The sequence below is a fragment of the Herpailurus yagouaroundi genome, unplaced genomic scaffold (genome assembly GCF_014898765.1).
Source record: "Herpailurus yagouaroundi ecotype Mexico unplaced genomic scaffold, PumYag 166, whole genome shotgun sequence".
NCBI lineage: Eukaryota > Metazoa > Chordata > Mammalia > Carnivora > Felidae > Herpailurus > Herpailurus yagouaroundi.
Genome location: NW_024412407.1, coordinates 23393890 through 23410301, shown reverse-complemented (window position 1 = coordinate 23410301; position 16412 = coordinate 23393890). Strand labels below are relative to the sequence as shown.

At 36.0% G+C, this 16412-nt stretch overlaps 3 protein-coding genes across 10 annotated transcripts in view; 1 reads left to right on the top strand and 2 right to left on the bottom strand.

Moving 5' to 3' along the window:
- The window catches only part of DNAI7 (dynein axonemal intermediate chain 7), a 71267-nt gene extending 66754 nt beyond the window's left edge, over positions 1-4513 (bottom strand). For 3 of the 6 annotated variants that reach the window (XM_040488632.1, XM_040488638.1, XM_040488636.1), the window contains exons 1-2: positions 4412-4509; positions 472-489 (exon numbers count right to left, since the gene is read on the bottom strand). In XM_040488632.1, coding sequence (XP_040344566.1) covers positions 472-489; positions 4412-4414 — 21 coding nt within the window. In that variant the 5' untranslated portion in view covers positions 4415-4509. Of the gene's footprint in view, positions 1-471; positions 490-4411 lie in introns of all 6 variants that reach the window. The other 3 variants (XM_040488635.1, XM_040488633.1, XM_040488634.1) reach the window with 3 other exon arrangements.
- Positions 4514-4588: 75 nt separating this feature from the next.
- On the top strand, positions 4589-11181 carry ETFRF1 (electron transfer flavoprotein regulatory factor 1). Of its 2 annotated transcripts, none has more exons than XM_040488649.1 (3): positions 4589-4684; positions 10035-10122; positions 10204-11181. In XM_040488649.1, the coding sequence occupies exons 2-3, from the start codon at positions 10072-10074 to the stop codon at positions 10423-10425; spliced, it is 273 nt and encodes a 90-aa protein (XP_040344583.1). In that variant the 5' UTR covers positions 4589-4684; positions 10035-10071; the 3' UTR covers positions 10426-11181. The 2 variants fall into 2 exon arrangements, with proteins under 2 accessions (XP_040344583.1, XP_040344584.1); XM_040488650.1 differs by having other exon boundaries at positions 4599-4688.
- Positions 11182-11376: 195 nt separating this feature from the next.
- KRAS (KRAS proto-oncogene, GTPase) overlaps positions 11377-16412 on the bottom strand; it is a 40927-nt gene continuing 35891 nt past the window's right edge. For both annotated transcript variants that reach the window (XM_040488648.1, XM_040488645.1), the window contains one exon: positions 11377-15829. In XM_040488648.1, the coding sequence (XP_040344582.1) occupies positions 15713-15829 (117 nt within the window). In that variant the 3' untranslated portion in view covers positions 11377-15712. The remainder of the gene's footprint in view (positions 15830-16412) is intronic.

Sequence of the window (16412 nt, the reverse complement as noted above, 5' to 3'; positions counted from 1 at the left end):
ATTAAATTAAATTAAATTCAATTTCTTGAATTAAATTAAATTAAATTTCTACAAACTACAAAAGAAAATCAAGTATGCATTACTATACAATTCCCTTAAAGACCTATTACCTTAGGGTCCACTTCTAAAGTTTTGTAACTAAATTTTTGTGTTTATCTGGGAGAAAGAAAAGGGGTTCTGAATCTAACATTTTCTAGAGCACAATAAAAAGCCCCAAATCTAGGTACATGTAAAAACTAAAGACTATTTTTAAGTCTTTGTGAAACTAGGAATATCTTTTTATATCAAATGTGAAATACGTCCTCTTCTGTAAAGGATTATCCATGATTTAAATAGCATTAATATCTACAAAATAAGCTTAGTAAACCCTATAAACCATAATAAAACTAATTAGAAAACGTTTAAAATGTCTGTTCATACAACGTCAGTGTTTACAAGACTATCTATTTTGAGAAAATAATTTCTACCTACCTTTTTTGCTTTGGGACCCTGAAAGTCGGAAAAACAAAAGGATTGATAAATTTTTTAAAAACTCAGATATTTTTAACAAAAGTACCAAGATTATGTAAAATGTGAAAATTAGGAGAAGCCAGATAAAAAGCATAAGGAAACTCTCTGTACCATCTTTGCAACTTTAATGTAAATCTAAAATTATCTCCAAATGAAGTCTTTTTAAAAAGAATTTAGACAAAACTATAAGCAGGTCTAGGAAAAACTAAAGTAGTTCATCCACCGAAGCATCTTTTTAAAATTATACTCTTTAAATCTTACATTCTTTCTTATGACAATCACTCCATGATCTATGCAGAATGATGGGACCTAAACCTATACAGAGTAGCAGTCAGAAAGTTCTAGTTTAAACGGTTCCAAAGAACATTAATGATTAAGTACTGGTACTGATGTCAAATTTGAAAGTGTGGAAATGATTTCATAAATAAATTATCTTTCTGTGATAAGATTGCTAAGTTTATAGAAAGAAAATCAGTTATTTAAAGCAAGCAAATCTGGGGCGCCTGGGTGGCGCAGTCGGTTAAGCGTCCGACTTCAGCCAGGTCACAATCTCGCGGTCCGTGAGTCGAGCCCCGCGTCAGGCTCTGGGCTGATGGCTCACAGCCTGGAGCCTGTTTCCGATTCTGTGTCTCCCTCTCTCTCTGCCCCTCCCCCGTTCATGCTCTGTCTCTCTGTCCCAAAAATAAATAAACATTGAAAAAAAAATATTAAAAAAAAAATAAAGCAAGCAAATCTATGATAAAATGATTCTGTTCAGCAATGTGTCTTAATGCAGATCTATTCTTTGGAAATTATTTTGGAAAGCACAGTATTTCAATAAATATTTACCACTGGCATTATCATTACAAGTGATTCAATAACACTACTTGTAATTTCCTGATTAGGCTCATGTGTCCATTAAGTTTCTGATAAGGAATCGGTAGGAGATCATGTGACTAAAAGATTATACACTTTCCACATCTGAAGACTTATACAGGAGAAATTATTGGTTCAAGCTGTAAGATTATCACTGTATTAAACATAAATGTTGAAATTCACATGAAGCAGATTTTATCTTCTTGAAAAATACACATATTTCATTAATTCATTCAGCAGATATTTAAGATTTGATTTGCACACAAGGTGCTCTGGGACACCAGAGGATATAAAGAAGAATAGTAGAGCTTTTGCTCTCATATAATTTTCACAGTTGGGTTCTATATCTATTATACTTACTATCAATTCATAGTTAACACACTTTCATCTTGAAATAACTACTATACAGCAGAATATGCAAACAGTATTGCTCCTGTTCTCAAGTAGCCATATTTTAAAATGGGCAAATTATCATCTCTTACTAATGCTTTTAATATGAAGCAGGGTTGGAATTAGTACTTATCCTAACCCCTCCTACAAATCATAAAAAGAGCATTATGTGTGGGGAAATAGGTTCTACTTACATAAATGGGTTAGAAAAAAGCTTAGGGAGGAAAGCCACCACCATGGGGCAAAAGTGCCAAGGTTAGCTAGTGAGATATCGTAATGGATCACGAGTAACTTGTTATATCACCTGCAGGAAATTACTTTCCATCTGACACCAATACACTATTGTGCTTTGATCACACACTCCACTTGCTCCCCCGCACCCCAGACCCTTTGCTTCTTAATCACACAAGTTAATGATTATTATCTGATTGTTTTCTTCACGTTCACCACACGTGTAAAATCTTGTGCTTTCAATAAATATGGAGACAAACCCGTTCAGGGCTCTTGTCTCCCCCTGGACATTAGCCTTTCTCATATTCAATTCTGTGTCCGCTCTCTTGCTGGACAAGAGAGAACTCCAGACTCATAGTCTATGACAATTATGTAGTATAGTACAGTTGACCCTTGAACAACACATGGGTTAGGGGTGCTAACCCTTGAACAACACATGTAACTTATGACTCCCCCAAAACTTAACTACTAATAGCCTATTGTTGACTAGAAGACTTACTGATAACATATAGTCAGTTAACACATATTTTGTGTATTATATTTATACATACTGTATTCTTACAACAAAATAAACTAGAGAAAAGAAATATTAAGGAAATCATAAGAAAAGATGCATTAACAGTGCTGTATTTATCAGAAAAAATCTGCCTATAAGTGGATTCCCGCAATTCAAAGTGGACCATTGTTATTCAGGGGTCAACTGTAGTTCTCAAAGTTCAGAGGGGATACAAGTCACCTGGATGCTTATTTAAAAAATGCATATTCCTTCAGTAAAAGTGTACACACTCACTTTCCCTTCCGCATTATGATTCAGTAGATATTAAGGACTGAACTACATCCCCACAAAATTCATATGTTGAAGTCCTATCTCCCAGTACCTCCAAATTTTAGTTTATTTGGAACTAGGGTTGTTGTTGATATAATTAAACTAAGGTAAGATCATAATGAAACAGAATGGCCTTTAATCCAGTATGACTGGTGTCCTTATAAAAAGGAGAAATTTGGATACAGACATGCACACAGAAAGCACACCATATAAAGAATGGGGATATGTTGCCAAGGAACTATCAGAGCTCGGAAAGAGGTCTGAACAGATTCCTTTCCAGCACCTGCAGAGGGAGCAGAGCCCTGGAAACACCTTGATCTTAGATTTATCAGCCTCCAGAATTGTGAAACAGTAAGATTCTATTGTTTAAGCCACTTAGTTTGTTTTACTTTGTTACCTGGCAGCACTAGGAAACTAATACAGTAGACTTGGAGTCCAGTCTATTCCTGGACTCTGTATCTTAACAAGTTTTCCAGATGTGGTAAAAGCAAATGTTCCAGGGACATTTTGAGAAACATTGCTAGAGGGATAAGATGAAATTTATGCTCCATTGGAAAATAAATTAAGGGCTTATTCTTCCCTCAATTTACCAGCAGTTTTAAGTCAGTTTAAAGTCCATTTACTTCCTTGTCTTCCAGACATGAATGTTCTCCACACCTTATTTTTTTCCATCAATTCTGGAAACTCACATTCATACTTTAAAACACACTTTGAAAAGCATTGTTCTTCTCTTTCTGTGTCCTTCCTCACCCCAACTTCATTATTTCCAATTAATCTTACTCCATTGTAGACATTTCAATTGTTACGGTTAAGAAACTGTATTATTATTAGTTTAGCCTGTCTCCCAGAGCAGGGAGGGGTTGCAATATTCACTTTTAGATCCTTGACTTCTAGCCTAGTGTCCAACACACAGAATTTAATTTGTATTTCCCCCTAATTAATGAATTAAATAATTAACTAATTACATTTTTTACTTCCTTTGGTTTTAACCATAGAAGATGGAAGTCCCATTTAAGAAAATGGGGGAAAAGATACTCTCATAGGTACAGGGTTGGTCTGTGTCCTTGGAAAAGTCATGACAGCTGAGAAGTGCATTAAAATAAAGCAAGAAGCTTTATTATACTTAATAAAGGCAAGGCAAGTTGAGTAACTTGAATTACAAAACAATTCATATTTCCACAACAGACCATAAAAAATAATTTTTCAAAGCAGAATAACTTGTAACAGTTTTTAATTAACCACTGAGGAGGCACAAAAACATACTTTTGCCAAGCTGCCAATAAAAAAAAAGCAATTTAATGGAAACATCTATCATTATTAGAAATTACCAGGTTCAGACCAATTCTTAAACCTAGCAACAATGCCAGATTAGGACACCATCTGACCGCAATGGCCAACCCCCGTCTGCCGAAACCGGTTTGGGATTCCCATCTGTCCATCTTCCGGACGGGAAGGCCATAGATCAGAAGGCAGACTCCCCACAGGGATATGGGTGCTTTCTTAAACCGACCAGCTCCCCTCTAAAATATGACATGCTCTTATTATATCATTGTAACATGGTGAATCACTGCTCGCCCCTCCACCACTTTTCCCGCTCACCATGCTGCAGCAAGCGCAAACCCGGTACTGGGCCAAATTTGAGATTAGAGTTGCGTGGACAAACGCTCCCGGGTAGTTAGGACGACAAGCCCCGCCCACTTGCGCCCTAGGTAAAGAGCGCAAATCCTCGCGGAAGTGTCCGCGCAATCGCGCTGAGGTTCTTCCGGCCGGCGCCCCGCCCCCTTCTTGACTGGCTGCCCCACATCAACACCGCCCTGTTCGACCCTGGAGTCGAAGTGGTCGGAGGCCTTTATGGCTGTGGAATGCCGGAAAGTGCGTGAGTGCAGCCGCCGGGGAGTTTTATTCTGTTTTCCAGATCTTGGGGTCTGGAGGCCGTGAAGTATGCTCTGGGGCAGGGACTGCCGGGTGTGGCAAAGGGTTTCTGAACGTCTTCCGACGTTGACAGTTTCTCTTCCTCACAATTTCCCAGGAGTGTTTTGGGGCACTTCTTTCCGTAAGGGTTTCGAAAAGGAAGGGAGCCCTTGGCTACGCCACTGGGTCAAGTGATTGACACCCGGGTGGGCTGCCTGGGCCACCACAGCTTAGGCCCGACCGAGTGGCAGGGCTCAACTGGCAATTTAGAGAAGGACTAAACAAATTAGTTTCGAGAGGGTTGGTCATTTTAAAATTAATGACTTTCGGATTCCTCTCTCTGCACATGGTTCAGTTTACTCTCTGTGCGAGTTATGTATATGCCGATTTTCCTAAGAGCAGCTCTAACGACGAAGTGGAAATTATTTGAAGCAAATCCTGGGTAAAGTCTTATGGTTGAAGGTCGCTGAGGCCCAGGAAGACTCATTAAGTTACTGGCCCAAGGTCACCGGCTCTTTGTACTAGCCAGTAGCACAACCTTCAGAATTTCAGTCTCCTCCCCTCAAGAAGAAACACTACCAACTTAGACCCACGGGGAAACTAGAAGACATTAAGTGATTAAGATATTAAGCTCCCTCCAAATCCTCACCCAATTCTCTGATCTCAGGGCCCTGTTTTAGCATGACAAAATGTGAAATACTTTAAAATCGTTGGCACCATTTCTTATCTCTGAATTGTAATTTTATAATGCTCTCTCTTTTCCAACTTCATTGATGAAATGTATTAGTAAATAAGTATTACTGAGCTAGTCTTATGGGTTGAGGTCTTATTATCCCCATTGTAACAGAAATCCGATTGTAAATTATGACATTTCCATCTCTAAGCCCTGGTAGCAAGATACAAAACATCTTAATATCGACCTCATACAGAGTTCTGAAGCCATTTAATATGAAAGTAAGCTTTTTAGTGTTTCAGACTACTGTTTATAAAACCTCAGTCAATTCAGTTAGGATTGATGGGCCTAAGGAGGTGTTAACGTTCTTCCCAAATTACCTTAAAATGGTAGGCCTCTAAGGGAGAGGACTTGCTCAAGCCCTACACTCTAGGCCACCTCCCTCCCAGGGAGGAGGAATTGCTGTGGATGTGTGAGAACACACTAGACTGTGTTCTAGGGGGTCACTGTGCTATAAAAGATTGTACCAGTGAGTTTGGTTCTTCTCTCGTACTTCTCTTGCAAGTTGCCTAAGTGTAAGGGCGATTTCCTGTTCCCTCTTCTTTGCCTACAGACAGGTATAATAATATCCACCCATTCTGAACATATACATAAATAGCTCTTTTCAGCTCACTTCTATACTCTGGCTTCTGGGTAGGGCTCAACCAAGCCAAATACCAGCCTTAGGAGGCAAAAATCTCTTGCCACCTACCTCTGTGATAACGTATCCTTTGGTGCTGGCACTGGTTTTTTGTGTGAAGCTTTTTAGGCTTAGTTTAGGGACATGTGTGTCAGCTGTTTGAGTCAAATCTAACAGAACCCAATAAATAATAATACTGCACTGCCTTTCTTTGCCAGTTTTCCTTCAGCTTTTATTGGCATCTGAACTTCATGAGGAAAAGTAATTAACAACAGCTTTTGGCAACCAGTAAAATGACAATTCTTAGATAACCCAGGAATGGAGTTGGTTAAATCTGAACTCCTCAGTCCACAGTTATTAGCAAAAAGCTATCAATGAGGATTGTACCTTCTTCTCCTTGCCCACCACATGCATTCTCAGAATGGTAGGGGACTTCTCTCAGTCGCTAAGAGTTTGCTTCTTTACAAAGAGCAGTAACCTCCATGACTTCATGCAGGGTTAAGGAGCAGTCCCCGGTCCCTGCTGCACTTCAGCTTCACCAATTGTGAACCCAGGGAGACCTCTTTCTCCCAATGGCTACTCAAATACTTAAAGGTCAACACAAAATAATAATGATTCCTATAAGGTACCATATCAAAGAATGGGACAATTTTACCCTAATCAAACCAGCTACATTTTTTGCTGCGCAAATCCTTTATTATGTATAATTTGTAAACTAAAAAGACACTTTAAGCCAGATCTCTACAAGTTTTTACAAATGACAAATTGTGAGTTAAATAAAAGCTGTGCTCCCAGCCAGAAAATTAAACAGGCTACAATTTGCAATTTGAAATTATGTCTATGTAGATTTAGAATCATTTTTAAAGCACGTGGTTCTGAAGAGCCATTCTTCAGTAAGATTAACCATACTGGAAATTGGCTCTCAGCAAAAAAAAAAAAAAAAAAAAAAAAAGAAATAAAAAAGAAAAGTTTTAAAATTGAAATTAGGTATTAATATAGTAAATTAAATACATCCATCTGACTTCATTCCTTTCCAAAACTCCACTAAATCTTCAGTGAAGGGATATAAAAATAAATTGGAAAAATGAGAGAGAAGAGAGAAGATGACAACAGTAAGATTTCGGAAGCTGCAAACCAGATAAATGAATGTGACTCAACACACCAGAAAAGCCCGATTTATACTGCATAATTCTTAAAAGGCACTGGAACAGGGCCAATGGAATTGGAAATGAAGAATGAAGTAAATCAAAGAGATTTAAGTGAAAGCTCTTTGAGAAACACCTCTGGAGGGACCATACCTCTTACTCCTACAGAAGCATGGAGATTGATTTCTGACAAAATAATACTATTCTGTACACTGGGGTGTCTTCAGGTATACTAAGTATGAAAACCACACTGGAAACAGAAATTAAGTAAATTTGGTGTCTATACTGCTGAGTGCAAGGTCCCCCTTCTTCTTCCACTTCTCAAGATTAGATAGGCAAATCCTCAGCAAATTGGAAGTTTCTTCTCTGGGGAATCTGACCAGTCCAGGAGGAATGATCTAACACTTTGACTTCAGAGGTTCCCCAACAATGGCCCACTCGGATCCTAAGAGAAGCTCAGAGTCTATCAGTTGCAACCATGTATACAAATCTTCTAAAAAGCTTTTTTTGTCCTTTCACTTATAAAAATGGACAGAAAAGGATTACCAGACTTGGGAGGAAAGCTCGGAAGCAATTTGGAGAAAAACAGAAAATTCCAAGAAAGCTTAAAGAATTGTTCTGCTGCATTGTATGTTTGCTGTATGAATTAGCTCAAAAACTACTAGTGAAGAGGGGAATTACAGAAGTATTAAAATGGAAATAATGTTTGTTCCTGTGTGGTTTTTTCCCCCTTAAGAAAGAGAATCCAGAGAACCAGATTTATGAACTTAAGCAAGAAATAAAAAGGTTTTCATTTAGCTGCCATACTTAAACTTTTTAAAAACTTAAATTTTGGGGGGCACTTGGGTGGCTCAGTCGGTTAAGCATCCAACTTTGGCTCAGGTCATGATCTCTCAGTTCGTGAGTTTAAGCCCTGCGTCAGGCTCTGTGCTGACAGTTCAGAGCCTGGAGTCTGTTTCAGATTCTGTGTCTCCCCCATCTCTTCCCTTCCCCCACTCGCACTCGGTCTCTCACACATAAATAAACATTAAAATAAAAAAATTTAAGTGCTGGGGCGCCTGGGTGGCGCAGTCGGTTAAGCGTCCGACTTCAGCCAGGTCACGATCTCGCGCTCCGTGAGTTCGAGCCCCGCGTCGGGCTCTGGGCTGATGGCTCAGAGCCTGGAGCCTGTTTCCGATTCTGTGTCTCCCTCTCTCTCTGCCCCTCCCCCATTCATGCTCTGTCTCTCTCTGTCCCAAAAATAAATAAACGTTGAAAAAAAAAAATTAAAAAAAAAAAAAAATTTAAGTGCTTACACCCAGGGCTCCCACCCCAGAGAGGCATACCAGGTTTTAGGAAACTTGACTGCTGGCCAGTTGAACCACCTACCCTAATTAGCAGTCTTGTGGTTTAGATAGATCTCTATTTCCATGTCTACCTCACTATCTCCCAGCTCTACTCCTAACATTTGGCCAGCAAATTTACACCAATTTTTAAAAAGTTTTACTGGTATAATTAACATACAGTAACTTATACTTCTTTAAAATGTAAATATAGTTTGATAAATTTGACATTTCTATAAAACCATCACCACAATCATAATTAACATTTCCATCATCCCCGAGGATTTCCTCCTGCCTTTTGATCCCTCCTGTTCTCCAGCCCCTTGCTCCCATTCTCAGGCTACTGTTATTTCTAAGCATTTTGAACATTTCTGTGGTAGTCTCCAGCTATTCTACAAAATAAATGGCCTGTGATCTTCCCAAGTATGAAGTTCATAGAAGTCAAGGAAACCCTGAGGATCGGTTTCAGATTGAAGGCTAAAGAGACATGAAAACTAAATTCAGTGTGTAATGTTTGGACCTTTTTGCTATAAAATAGAGCATCTTTGGAATGAATGCCAAAATGTGGAGGGGGTGTGGATTTCAGTAGTAATGTAGCAGCATTAGTTTCCTGATTCTGATAGTTGTATTGTTCTGTAGGGAAATGTCCTTGTTCACAGGAAATATACTCTAAAGCTGTGCTGTCCAATATGGTTACAACTAAGCCACTGATAACCTATAAGCACTTGAATGTAGCTAACATGACACACTGAAATACTTCGGTATAAACAAAATATGTTAAAATAATTTTACATTTTTAAGTTTTTATTTGAGAGGGGGGCGGGGAGAGAATGAGTGGTAGAGGGGCAGACAGAAATGGAGACAGAGGATCCAAAGCAGGCTCTGTGCTGACAGCAGAGAGCCAGATGCAGGGCTCGAACCCAGGAACCATGAGATCATGACCTGAGGCAAAATCAGATGCTTAACTGAGCCACCCTGCTTGACTCCCACACTCAGCTTCTACTCTTTGGCCTCTCTTAGTATAGCACCCTTCTAGATATGATCAGGCCTCTCCCGTGTCCTCCAAACAAATCTGGCCTTGCCTTGAGAGCATTGTAGACAGTCTTCCTTTTGACAGGTAGGAAACTGAGGCTCAGAAAGGTTAAGTAATTTGTGTAATGTTATGCAGCTTGGATTCAAATCTCATTCATTTCACTCGTATAAATGGAGGTACACCTACATATCCTTCTTTGACAATTCATTTTCCCTCTCATTACCCTTTTTCCTTCGTAAGAAAATTCTCTTATTATGTCTCCCCCAAGAGAGGTTAGTTCTGTGAGAACACATCTTATCTGACATTTCATGGCTACGTCAGTGCCTGGAACATAAAGTGCTCAAAAAGTTATTTATTGAATGAAAAACAAAGTTTCCATATTCCCAATATGTACAATTGTTTTTGATTCTAAAAGAGACTATAATGCAGTTATTTACAAAACTTTTTATTTTTCTTTAGGTATGTTATGTATAAAGGCAGATACTTTTCATAATAAATGAAAATGGCCAATTCTTTAAGAGGAGAAGTACTGAACCTTTATAAAAATGTAAGTACTTATGTTGCCATTTTTATACATATGTTATTGAGATACAGATTGTTTAGAAATATATAATCTTTCTTTTTTAAGCTGCTGTATCTTGGACGAGACTATCCAAAAGGAGCAGACTATTTTAAAAGGCGTCTGAAGAATGTTTTCCTTAAAAACAAAGATGTGAAGGACCCAGAGAAGATCAAAGAACTTATTGGACGGGGCGAATTTGTAATGAAAGAGCTAGAAGCCTTATACTTCCTTAGGAAATACAGAGCGATGAAACAACGCTATTATTCAGATATCAACAAAACTAACTGATCACGATTACTATAATTTGACTGAAATTCAGTGTCAGCTATCTATGTATACCAGATATGATAAAAAATAATTGTGTCTTAAAATGGCAAGATATACAGGTTTTTGTAAAAAAAATACCTGTGCTGCCTTATTGAACTAAAACAGGTTTCAATTTCTATTCACAGAGCTTCATCAATAACACTTTATGCTTAATTTTACACAAAATTAGCAACATAGCCAACTACCAATTAAAATTTAATAAATACCCAATTTTGAATGAAAACATAGTACACTTGAAATAATTTTAACTTAGTAAGTTTTTGCCAATTATTCTTAGCCTCTTTCTCCATTTTACTGACAAGAAAATGCCACTTAATGCACATTTAACTAAGCAAAATAATTTCTTATACATTAATTCCCTTAACTTTTGAAGGAATACCAGCTTATTTTTGGCCCTATTTGGCACTTGACAGCACACATTCAAGGTTCGATACAAAACAATAGCACCTGGCAATGACTTAAGTGTAGTTATAGAAATAATATGTATGGAGTAAGATTATTTCTGATCTTGAAGTAGGCTGCCAGTGATTGGCACTACATACATACCTATTTAATATCTTCCATTATTAATTTTGCTGCTGGTTCTCTTTGGGTCTTAAAACAAGTCACCTGTTGTGTATCAAGTACCTTTACTGATAAAAAGTAATAAATAATGTTATTCTATTGTTTCATCATAAAGGTAGATCTGTTTTGCATCTACTTCTACATGAATTAACATGATAATGGACCTAAATCTAGCACGGTTTTAAGTAAACACTTAAACCTTTACATAATGTTCACAACACCTTTCACAAATAAAGACTATACTTAACTGATAAGCTGCAAAAGATTCACTAATATTCACTAATATTACTGTTCTGTATCAACTGGGGGGCAAATGTTTCAAATTCCATCAAGAAGTACACACTGTCGTAGTCACCATAACTATTTTTATTACATTACAATAATTAGGAGCAGTACAGTTCATGACAAAAATATTACAAATTTCAGATCACTTCACAGCACATACTCCTATAAACATTTAAAAGTTAATTTTAATTAAAAGAGTGGTCATTTTTAAATTTAATGTTTGATATGACCAACATTCCTAGGTCAGCGCAACCAAATGATGGAAAACAACTGGATCACACTGCATATGTCCCACAAAAAAAAAAGCACAATGTACAAAATGTGCATGTTTCAGTTTACACTATACAAAAATAGTTAAAATACATTCCAGGTAAACATGTTACATTAAGAAATAGTACTAGTAAGAAATTGGCACTCAAAGGAAAAATGCAAAAGTATTTTCAACATGAAAACACAAGACAGTGGAATTGGAAACTTTTGGATAAAACATTACATAACCCATTTAGCTCTATGGGGAGGGGGACCCTCTGTAATTGACATTTCTGCAAGTGAAAACTTTGTTTTTTCCTAAATTCATATAAATTGCCTATCATCATCCCAAACAGGCACTTAAAACTATTAAACGAAAACAATTACTAACCTAGTTATGACTATTCTTCAAGAACTCATGTAAATGTATCTTTAGGAAGAAATAATTTTCATTTTCTGAAGGAATTTACAACTACCAGTTGTATGCTGTTCAATTTCTCAATGCAGATTTCATGCTACCCAATACTAACAGAAATTATTAAATATAAATTCAGTTTTAAAGTAACTGATTTTTTTTAAAAACCATTAATACAGAGTTACCAAGAAATTATTATTTTTTGACAATGGAAATGACAGTTTTTATTGCCTACCAGAAAAACTGAATGTGTATATATATCGTTTAGAAGAAAATGGTTAGAAGAAAAAAAAAAATCACCGGAATACAAATGAGATGAACTTGTGCAAACTGCAACTGAACATGCCTCACAAAGTTTCTATATATTAGGACAAAATTGTGCAATGGTGGCAAAGATTTTGATAACCTAGAAGTTAGGTTCTAAATTCCTATGCAGTGTGACTCAGTTAAAATAGAGCCTAGAATTCCTAATTGGAAATATTCACTTAAATTATACTACATACTTCTGCTACGTTCTTCCACAAACATGTTAATGTCTAAGACTATGTAATTTAGCAACTTTTTTCAACTTCAACAAGGATTTTTATCTTTAAGGCCGTAATAATTACATAAATTTATTTCTAGAATTATGGCTCCCCTTTTAAAATCCCTACAAAAACAAACCTTGTGTCAAACCATTCAAAATTCACATAATAAAGGATAATTACCACTGCCTAAAAAAAGTTGCCCAGCTACATCAAAAAATTCAAGAGTCCTAAAAATCCCTCAGTTAAGCACTGCAATTCCTGAAATATGGCCATTTCTTTCTCTTGTGTAGAAACAAGAGGAAGTACTATAAAGTCTTAACACCCTATCTAGATAATGTTCCATAAACCTGTAATTTAGCACAGCATTTCAGAAACTGGACTGATTTTTACATAGAAATTTCTTTTTCTGTGAATTAGCTCAAGCATCTGTTTATTCATACCCAGATAAATAAAACTATTTTTAAATTCAATTATTTAATTTTAAGTCTATTTTAATTATTATACAAAGAGACCAACTAGAATAATACACACTTGGGAATTTTAATGTTATTATCTGACATATGATTTAATATGTACTATAAGTTGTCCCAAGAGAATCACATAATTATCCCAAATAAAAAACAATATATAGTCAAGTTTACTCCTTTAAAATAATGAAGTAAAGTGATTTATGTAAAGTAGCTTGATTAAACAGCTTTACTGGAATCAAAGCAAAACAATTATTTTAGAACTGGAAGAAACCTTAGAGACCATATCCCTTCTTTGCAAAACTAAAATATGCATTATGTTATCTCTGGGTCATGTGCCAAATGCCTCACTAAGATATTACAGACCACTCTAAAATATCAGCACTACTTAAGGATAGGGATCATGTCCCTTTTTGGGGGATATTGTAATATCCCCAGTGCCTTGTGCAGTACCTGGCATCTAGTAGGCACTCAAATAGTTGTTGAATAAATGAATTCTGCTAAAAAGTAAGCCTTGTGAATTAAATTTTAAGGTATTTTTCATTGTAAGATTTTGCTTATCAAAATAATGGAATGTATCACTGTTACCAGGGCTAGTCCTAATTTTAGATTATCTAAGGACATCTTTCAGTACTACCTTTATCAAATTCTTCCACTGGATAGGGTTCTGTCTATTCATAGCAGGTATGAAAATTCCTACTTAGTCACTAATGGACCGGGTAGCAAAGAGATGATGTTCAAAAGGATCAAAGTTAAATTGCTATATAGCTACCATCTAAAAATTAGCTATTAGGTCCATCTCACTATAGTATCTGTCAGATTATGTTAGGCCTGACTAATGTGACTTGATGGGAAGCCTTCACAGAGATATCCAAAGCAGCAATAAATCTTGAGGTTAGAGGAATCAAAAGTATTAAAAGGAAAGCATCAAGTCATGGGGCATGTAGAAGGGTAGGCAGGCAAGATGACACTAATGTGGGGGAGTACTGATACTGATACTGGAGAGCAGATACTCAAAAATAAACTTCACCTCTTGCACAACTTTGCCTAAGACTGGCACTGAAGATAACACAGGTAAAAAGTTACAGATTGTGCTGAGATTGACAAATAGGTATTCCTTATGTAAACTGAATGTAAATCACATAGCTGTAATGCTAGATATAGCCTCTGAGATGACTTCTTTTAACATAGAAGAAATGGATAGTAAGTGATTTGCCCAAAATTGAATTGTAAAAGACACGTAACTAGAATCTAAGTCACCTTCCTCCTAGCCCAGTGATATTTTCACCTCAACACACCATCTTACTTCAGATACTTAAAAATACATCTTAAACGCATTGAAAGAATCATGTTATTAGTTTATTTTTTAAGCGTTATATATTCTTAAATATGGACCATACTTGTAAAGTGTTTATGAAATGTTACTTTAGCCAGTGTTGAGAACTAGCCAATACTAGAGATTTTGAAACTTTTTCACTTCATTGTTTAAAAAAAATTAAAGTCTTGCCACCCCCAACCCCAAAATCTCATTTAAAATAATGTTTTTTAAAAAGTTCTGTTGTTTTTTTTTAAAAGTGATGTTCCTGATCTGTCAGAGGACCACCACATAGTGAGAATGTAACTTATCCAAACTCTGCTAGTCCCTACTTTTGACCACCCAATGCATGAGCACACTGGGAGGCCACAGGGATGCAGTCCATACCATGAAACTCTTAATGAAGCTCAAAGGTTCACACAAGGCCTGGCCTTGCAGTCTTGGTCTCTTTAACATCTACTAAAGCTAACTGGCCCAAATCATCTTTAATGTCACTACCAAAATTAAAACTATTTTCTAAGACTGAAGTTCAACAAAAGATTTAAAGTTATGCTAAGAAAGAGCAATCTGACACAGGGAGACTATATTTAATTCCTATGGGAATTTTTTATACATGTTAAAATTTTTTCAATTATTACAAAAATTTAGTAGCATGTAAATATAGCCCCAAAATGGTTGCTATAATCCTCATCACATACTGGGTCTGCCTTAACAGGAAAAGCTATTCAGAGTATTATAGGAATTTATCTAATACAGAAAGTAAATGCCTTTTAATATTTTTCCATTGCCTTGTATTTTTTTCCTTTTTTTCCCTTTTTATAGAAAAAATATAATATTTTGGGGAGCGTGACTATGACAAACAGCAGTGAAAAGATGGAGAAACCTTTATGAACAGTGTAACTTTACATTCATTAAGGGTGACTGAAACTATAGGACATTAATACCTACAAGATGAATCTACAAGAAGCCCATAAATTCATGTTCCCTCAATGTTTCAGTAAAACGAATCATGAAATCTCAACTGAAGTTATAATTAGTAATTAATCCATGTATGTGACTACATGAAACACAGAATAGGGATGATTCGAAAGTTTCATTAATTTGTTTCACACCAAAGTTCACAATTGGTAAGAAAAATAGGAAGTAATCAACTGCATGCACCAAAAACCCCAAGACAGAAATCTCAGGTATTCAGTTTCTTTTTCACAGGCATTGCTAGTTCAAAAACCAAAACTCAGGGAATACTGGCACTTAGAGGAAAAAAAGTTTCCACTGTCATTTAAAATAAGCATTCAAGATAAAAGCTAACAGTTTGGATGGAGCAGAAAATTAGGTAATGCTAAAACAAATGCTAATAATTTAGTGTAATGTACAAAAATTACCACTTTTACTTAAGTATGCCTTAAGAAAAAAGTACAAATTGTATTTACATAATTATACACTTTGTCTTTGACTTCTTTTTCTTCTTTTTACCATCTTTGCTCATCTTTTCTTTATGTTTTCGAATTTCTCGAACTAATGTATAGAAGGCATCGTCAACACCCTGAAACACATAACAAATATTAAAATGTGAATATATATGATGGATTGAGGTATAGAGATAACAGAAAGGATATACTACTACTGGAGACATTAATACTGAGAAAGAATAAGGACACTTTACATTTCTCTTTAGACAAAGACTTTTAGGATTTTTTTTTTAAGACTTTTAGGATTCTTAAATGTTTTCTTCATGAGTATTTCATCAACATTATAAATAGGAACACTGATTTTCACAAAAGGCAAAGAAAAGCAGTGGTACAGAATCTTACATAAGCTGAACAAGTACCTTTTTCCCAGAACTTACTTTGCTACTTATTTTTTCATATTGACACACTTCTGTCACCAAATCCCAGTGCATTTCTGCATGTGTTTTTATGTGTGTGAAAATGCATTTACACTTAATTATCTCTGAGTTTCTACATGTTAGATATAAGACCTGCAACTATGTACCACTTTCATAAATACTGACAGCAACAATATTTGAGCTCTGGGTTCAATACTTACTTAAATCCGTTAGATTTAAATAATCCCCAAGAAATAAACAGTATTCAAATATACTTACAGTTTTGAAAATAATATATATT

Bases quoted from the DNA above. Each gene is read 5' to 3' on its own strand.
- ETFRF1 (XM_040488649.1), top strand. From the start codon at position 10,072: ATGAAAATGGCCAATTCTTTAAGAGGAGAAGTACTGAACCTTTATAAA. The intron at 10,123-10,203 runs GTAAGTACTTAT...TTCTTTTTTAAG, and splicing joins TACTGAACCTTTATAAAAAT to CTGCTGTATCTTGGACGAGA.